This window comes from Nicotiana sylvestris, chromosome 1 (assembly GCF_000393655.2).
Source record: "Nicotiana sylvestris chromosome 1, ASM39365v2, whole genome shotgun sequence".
Taxonomy (NCBI): domain Eukaryota; kingdom Viridiplantae; phylum Streptophyta; class Magnoliopsida; order Solanales; family Solanaceae; genus Nicotiana; species Nicotiana sylvestris.
Window position 1 is genome coordinate 176,262,497 of NC_091057.1, and position 7,766 is coordinate 176,270,262.

General features: G+C 31.2%; 1 protein-coding gene across 1 annotated transcript; it reads right to left on the reverse strand.

The window, feature by feature from the left end:
* Nucleotides 1-236: 236 nt before the first annotated feature.
* Nucleotides 237-3,531, reverse strand: LOC104222895 (cysteine proteinase mucunain-like). Its single transcript, XM_009774218.2, has 5 exons — nt 2,787-3,531; nt 1,842-2,077; nt 1,588-1,728; nt 898-1,350; nt 237-603 (listed from the first exon to the last, which is right to left on the reverse strand). The coding sequence occupies exons 1-5, from the start codon at nt 3,262-3,264 to the stop codon at nt 505-507; spliced, it is 1,407 nt and encodes a 468-aa protein (XP_009772520.1). The 5' UTR covers nt 3,265-3,531; the 3' UTR covers nt 237-504.
* Nucleotides 3,532-7,766: the final 4,235 nt, after the last annotated feature.

The window sequence follows — 7,766 nt, forward strand, 5'->3', positions numbered from 1 at the left end:
TTAGAGATTATTTATGACATGTATCTTTCTATATTATTTATATGATAATTTATCAATGTTCAACTAATCAGCTTTTTCTTCTTGACAATAAGGAAAATGCAGTAATCAAACCCAGTACAATAAAATAACACTTTAGATAAAACTTTATTTTTGCTCCAAAATACTGAAATTATATTTTATTTCTCGCTTTCCAAATCATCATAAAATCGATTGAATAAAAATCATTTCTTCGAAGATATGAAAGTGCCTTTCAATAAGTAATAATCGTAATTATAAATAAAACAATACAATATCAATCACAATCAGTACTGGAATTTTCATTCAGAAATTTTAAAGACGAATATTTACATTAAATAAACTTTGTCCAAAACAAAAAATAAAAATAAAAAAGCTACAAACTAAATCAATCAACATATGCCAGAAACAGCCCCTCTCTGTCTCAGCGACACATTGAGCAGCTCTTCTAACACGAGCCTTTGCCTTCAACTCCACGTCCTAAATTACTCAAGCGTAACTCACTTTCCTGTTAGATTTCATCCCTGACCAGTTTGCTCTAGCTGGACCTCTCTTCAATGCTTTTACTTTCAATGGATTATCCTTGCTCTGTCACACACACACACCCAAAAAAAAAAAAGAAGATTGTGATAAGTAATCTTGAATTGATGATTGTCAAGGTCAAATTAAGGAAAAAGAGCTAAATTTGCACTCAAGACTGGTCTAGCGGTCAACGAAGAGGGTGAAAACACATAAGACAAGGGCTAAGATATTTGGTTAAGTATTGATGGACAAAGTTATCCAATAAATCATGTGCTGGTAGAATATTGCAGGTAACCGGTGAAATCAACGACCACTGTTATAAAGGGGAAAAAAGGTGACTGGGAGGAAGAAAATATTTACCATAAGGCAAGTGCCAGCATCAACATCACAGACAGGATAATCATGAGGACAGCAGCTGTAGTTGTCATCACAGCAGGTAGCAGACTCATAAGGACAACATCCCCAGCCAAAACAGTATTCGCCATATTGATAAATGCAGCAGCAAGTAGTGCCCTGTGGGCAGCTATAGTACTCATCGCAAACAGTTGGTGGTGTTACAGGAGTAGGAGGAGATGGGCCAGGATTAGGAGGATTTGCGCCAGATTTGAGAGGATAAGATGCCTGCATTGCAATTCCACACTTTCCAGTTGTAGAATTAGCAAAATTGCGCTGCAGCTTGATGTAACCACTTTCTCCCCAGTTAGGACCCCATGAATTCCTCACAATCCAGTAATCTTCGCCATTTTCTGTTCCATAGCCAACTACAACTACACCATGGTCTAGTTGTGTTCCACAATATCCAGTGAAAACACCCTGCATGAATTGAATCAAAAAGGAAGTGTAAATAAGTAGTATATAGCTTTAAGTAGTAAACAAGGCACAATGAAGCCGTGTTTGCAGATTAGGCACACATGCATACTAAAATACAATAAGGAATTCAGAATTTAAAGTCAGTGAGTTCAGGTACAAATAACATATATATTCGAACTAGGCATTAGTCTAGATCCGCCCACGGGCTAAAAGAATACATTAAGACAATGGTTATCGTACCGAAGAGTAGTGCTGGAAAGCTCTGCCACCAGCTTCAATAGCAACACTAACCGGTTGATTTGCCACTGCCTTCATCAACGACTTCTCATCGTTTTCTGGAACATCTTCATACCCATCAATGGAGACAACACGGGCATTTTTCTGAATGACCAAATTTTGTCAGCAAATACTATATTTACTTGCTATATAGACTAACATTCTGAAATAGTACATAATATTTGGATGTTTTCTTGATAGTATGGTTAATTACTTACCCTGTATGGATCACAAGTACCATCTTGAGCATGGTAAGGGTAGTCATCTCCAGTGTCAATGCCACCATTATTTTTGATGAAATCAAAGGCATAATCCATGAGACCGCCATTACATCCCTGGTTATAACTCCTATCACAATCAACAAGCTCTTGCTCTGACAGGCTAATTAATTCACCCGTTACAATTTTATTTATTCCTTCAACCGCGCCAACCGTTGAGAATGCCCAGCAACTCCCTTCATTAGAAAATATGCAAGTTCAGCTCAAATTTCAAACCAGGATTCTATACATAACATAGATATAATGACATCTAACCAATCAACATATGGGATTCGTCATAATCAAACGGCAACCACCTAAGAAATTTGGCTCAAGCTTAATTTATATCGCGTAAAATTGTGGCCAATTCTGATTATCAACTTGTAAAAGCAAAATATATACCCTGACCTTTCAATCCAATCTTTTAAAACAAATTTAAAGAACTTATTTTAAGAATGTGTACATGGATATATTAAGATATAGACCAAAGACCTCTAAGTTTTAGATCTTCTTTGTATTTAGCCTATGGTGGGAGAGAGAGAACACTAGCATCCAAAGCAAATAAAAATTCCAACTTTATTTCACCGTCTAGAAAAAGAGGGGACAAAATACTAGTATATTAGGAAAATCAACTACCAGACAAAGCAGCAATTTATTTCTCAAATTCGTTGACTGAAATAACCATGAAAACAGAATCATAGCTACCCAATAGCAGATCATTGTCTGCATAAGACGACAACCTAGGTCAAACACAACATAAAAATCAAAACTTTTGACCCAAGACTCTTGTCAACCCTCCATTGAAACGCTTCCCCTTGGTCAAACAAACAACAAAAAGAACATGTTTACGATAAATAACAGAGTTTTCTTTCATAGGACAGTTTTAAACGATGAACAAACACTCACCGCATTGGCCTTGGTCTTTAACAGGGGCAACGGCGCCTTTCTCTCTCCAATCAACGGATTCCGGCAACTTTTCGCCGGCCTGAAAAGTGTAACGGTCGCTTTTAGGGTTCTTCATCAACCTCGTTTTCCTATCCAACCGTCCACCCACGAACATGGCACGGTATTCCTCGTTGGTAAGATCAGAGAATCGATTCAACCCAAGTTTATATGAGCGGTTCTCAGCGTTATGCTCGTCGATGAATCTTAAATTATCCTTAAAAATCTCAAATCGTTTCTCCTTCTCTCCAATGGCATTGTAATTCTTTCCGTGCTTAACAAGCCACGATTCGTACAATCCTCTGACTTCATCGTCAGTACGATGATGTGTTGTTCCCATCTGGCCGTGCTGTTCGTTGTAACTAATGATGGACATGTCAAGTGCAGATGAAAGAACAAAGAAGGTGAGAAGAAAGAACAAGAACGACCGGAAAAAAGCCATGGTTTTTTGTTTTTTTGTTTTTGTTTTGATCTTTTTTTGGGTTATTGCAGAGTCTTTATATGTATATATACAGATATTGAGGGAAACGGAATTTGTGTAGGAGGAGGAAGAGAGGTAGAAATTAGAAAACAAATTGAAGAAGGATGTGAATGGGTAATTAAATAAGGTTTTCAAAAAAAGATGGTGGAATGGTAAAGAGAAGATTGAATGAGGATATGGGGTTGTCTATATACAACCACGGCGTTGAAATAGGGAATTTAACAAGTTTCGTGCAATTCGTGAATTGTGCGAAGTTTTAAATGAGCTACTAATCATTCCATTAATAGGATTATGAAAATCTTGACCATTCACATTTTTATTCAACTAGTCTTAGAGATATTGTGCACAAACGTGTTTGAATTATCAACAAAAAATAAAAAATCTAAATTACTGGAAAAAATCATGAACTTTAATTACATTTATCTAACTTAATAAAGGAAGATCTCTTCTTTAAAAATGTCTAATTATTTGGACTTTCGTTAGGGATAGATTTAGGTTTTCACGCTATCCTTTTTAGGTAAATTCGATCGTTATCACGATAAGAGATAATACATGCTAACATATGTTGTTACTTCTTTAACTCAATAGTAATTGTTAATATCAGTTAGCCACATATTTCTAATTTGATATTTGTTCACGATTATGTGCAATATCTATCCGCAAGATAGATTTATCGACACTATAAGAAACTATGAACTCTATGACAACACTTTCGAAAATATCAGTTTTTGTCTCTTGGAATTTTGAAGTGGAAGACTTCTAGTGTCACCAGGATTATTGTTGTTCCAGGTAAAATAATGAATTCTAAAAGTATAAATTCTGGTGAAAATTAACTTAATCGATTTATATAATTAATCTTATTATGATTACATTCCTAAATATTAGGCTCTCCTATATATTTAAATAGAAAAGATTTCATAGTAAAATTTTTAGTTAATTTCTAAATGTAGAAAGTACAAATTAAACGATAATTTTATCCAATGTAAAACTTATTTTTAAATAATAAAAAGGCCGATCAATTTTGCGTTGAAAATTCGTGCTTTTATAATACTCTAGAGTGATTGAAGAAGACAAAAAAAGGTGTATTTTTCCTATATATTTAGTAGTTTTTAATTTTAGTCTCACATTATTATCGCACCAGTCAATAGTATACGCATTGCACGTGTGCCTTATCTACATGAGTAAATTTTTTTTTAAAAAGACTATATAAATATATTTTTTTAAAATTATATTTGGGTTATAAAATAAAAGTGTTAGTTCTGAAAATGAAGAACATTGATTTTATATAGCTAGGGAAAATCTGCCACATAGAAGTCTTCAATCATGGTTAATATATTGAAAAAGAAAGAATCATCAGCCAGTATACAAAACTAAACTATACTAATTTATCATAGTTAAATAATAAAGTGAGAAATATTAATTAAATATGATTTAATAATAATATTAAATATAAAGACATGTGTCGTAATATGATAAATTATACTACTATTTTTTATGTTTTATTACCCAATATATATATATGCGGTATCTACAAAAATGATGTTCTTGTGTATATAGTCGAAACCGTTTCCCTATTATATTTGTATGTTTTATTTGTATTATATAGAGGTATGTGTACTGTGCCGATGATAATTTAGTTATATTACATTAATGATAAATCATAATTACGACTATACTACTGCATGCCTAAAAGAAAAAGAAAGCTATTTTTATTGCAAAGGAGTATTATTTTAAAATAAAGGGGATCCTTTCCTTATTTGAGGTAAAATCTCAATCAAAATCAAACTCCTAAATATTAGCACCTAATTGAACAAGGAAAGATTTAATAATCAAAATTTAATGTTAAAATTCTAAATATAGGAAACTAACTTAAATTACTATTTTGTCCACTATGAAATCTATTTTAAGGGTAAAAAAGGCGAATGACATTTCGCTAAGGGCCTTCGTGCTTTTAATATAGTATAGATAGATATAGATTATAATTATCCAAGTATATACTTGTTAGGATATTTTTCCTTTTATTACTTGCTTTGTTTTCACATCAGCGAGATTTTGTTTCTATAATTGCTGTATTTGTTTTCTTTGTTGTTTAATTTTGTTGTTATTTTGAAAGGGATGATTTATCAAAAGTTTATTATAGTAAGAGAATAGACAGATGAACATTATTTTCAATTTTGGTATAGTGGTGTATTTTGCTTATCATATAATCATATAATTTGACTAGTCTTAGGGTACGCGCTTTGTGCGTGTACCCAATACAAATGAATACATTATTTTAAAAAATATAAAATATTATTAAATAATGCGATTGACTTGTACAATAAAAGTTAAAAAAAAGTATAAGCTACTAAAAAGATGAATGGTGATCGCGAAGAAATCTTGGCCATAGAAGTCCTCAAATACATAATTGTGATTTATGAGGACTTCTGAGAGAATATTTTATGAAAATTATTGATATATTTGTGACCTAAGTAAACAAATAATAAGATTTCTCAAATAAAATAAATTTAAAAATTAAATATTTTGGTCTTTTGAGAATAAAGATGTTGGCTTATAGCTCATAAAAAAAAAATCGGATAAGTGAAAACATCTAAAAACTACAAATATGGGCTTAATATTTTACAACAAATAATTAAATATATAGAAATATCAAAAATCGTCATTTGTTGAAATAACTAAAAAGACGATGACAATTCTTTAACAATAGATTTTGTCTATAAGTTGAATATGTTTTTTTTAATTAAAATTAGGACACCAACGATGATATCTTTCTTCTTTCATTGGTTAACAAAGCAAATTGCATCTTGCTGAGCCTTAAATTTTATTTTTCTCCTAAATAAAAATATATTGTTTTTGTTCTTCATGCTTATAGCATGCGTGAGCCCTATATATTATGAGTATTGCATAGAAGTTCATATATAAAAGGATTTAATGTGCAATTTTTTAGTTGATTTAAAAATTTTAAATTTAAAGAAATAATTTAATAACTATTTTGTCCAGTGTAAAATTAAAGTTATTTTTAAAAGGTAAAAAAAAAAACTGAACGATATTTTGCTAAGGGTTTCTTGCTATAAAAAATTATCATTTGTTGAAATACTTAGAAAAGAGATGATGACAATTCAGTTAGAATAAAATTTGTCTATAAGTTCAATAACGTTTTCTACCAAACTATGGACACAAAGATGATATTTTGTTGGCCGACGAAGCAAATTGTAATCTTGGTGATTCTAAGTTTTATTTTCGTCAGAAATATTTTGTTTTCATTCTTGTGTGATTCATATATGTAAAGACTAATTTCATAGGAGTTCAAAACATGGAATGTACTAAAATTTTAGTTAATTTAAATTCCTAAAAATTTGGAAAGAAGCTTAAATTATACTTTTGTCTAGTGTGAAATTTATTCTTAAAGGGCAAAAAAACGAACGATATTTCGCTAAAAGTCTTCGTGCTTTTAATATAATATAGATAGATATAGATAGATATAGATAGATAGATAGATAGATAAATAGATAGATATATTAAAATGCTTGCATAGTTATTTTATACTAAGAAATTTTAGAAAAATTGAACAAGCATAATTGCACAATAGAATATGAAGATGAAATAAAAGAACTATATGGCGGTATGGGGAAATTCCGTTTTCTAGGAAGTAAGCATTAAAATCGCACTTATCTAATTTGATTTTATTAACATAAGCATATCTCTGAGTCAATAATGTATAGTTTAGTACAGCGGAAAGTCAACGTTGTTTTTGTTGTTGACTTGCTGTATAAAATAGTACAAACCAAATTAAATTGGATTTAATGATATATCGAGTGATATTTGCTTTAATGGTAAATTTATTTTACGATAAATTAGTAAGTAAGATGTGTCTGATGGAGAATAAGTGAATACATAGTGATGATCCTTATTTTTTTTGCTTCGATTTTCTTATTGATTGGTTCAATACTAAAAAATATGGTTTTTGCGACGATAAAATTTCGTAGCTAAACAGAATAATTCGTCGCTAACCTCATTTAGTGATGGATTAGCGATAGGTTATCAAGAAATTTTGCTAGCTACGAGCAATTTAACGACAGATTAGCGACGACGTTCGTAGCTAATTCCAATTTTTTTTTTGTAGTGATGTTGATGTTGTTGCTTGTTGTTATTCATTTCTTTTTATTATTTTTTAATCGAAAATCTATCAAAACCAGTTTCTCTATGTTCTCAACGTATGTTAGGTTTATTATTGTTGCTAATCCTCTTTTTTGACGGGTAGGGGATAAAAAGTACTTATGAAATAAATTTTACAAGCTAAAAAAAAGACGAGGGACAATATGGGGGGGGGGGGGGGGAATGACTTTGCCGTTCTTCACTTTTCTTCTAGCCTACGTATTCCTTTTTATAGTTGGACTGATTCACTTTAATTCTTTTTCTCAAAAGGAAAAATGTTGGACTTCAATCGGTTTCAAAAATCTTAT

What these genes read in the sequence shown, in the direction of transcription:
- LOC104222895 (XM_009774218.2), bottom strand. Translation starts at nt 3,264, where the DNA reads ATGGCTTTTTTCCGGTCGTTCTTGTTCTTTCTTCTCACCTTCTTTGTT. An exon ending in CTTTCCAGCACTACTCTTCG is followed by an intron (nt 1,351 to 1,587) that starts GTACGATAACCA and finishes CAATTCATGCAG; the next exon opens with GGTGTTTTCACTGGATATTG. An exon ending in ATGCTGGCACTTGCCTTATG is followed by an intron (nt 604 to 897) that starts GTAAATATTTTC and finishes TGTGTGTGACAG; the next exon opens with AGCAAGGATAATCCATTGAA.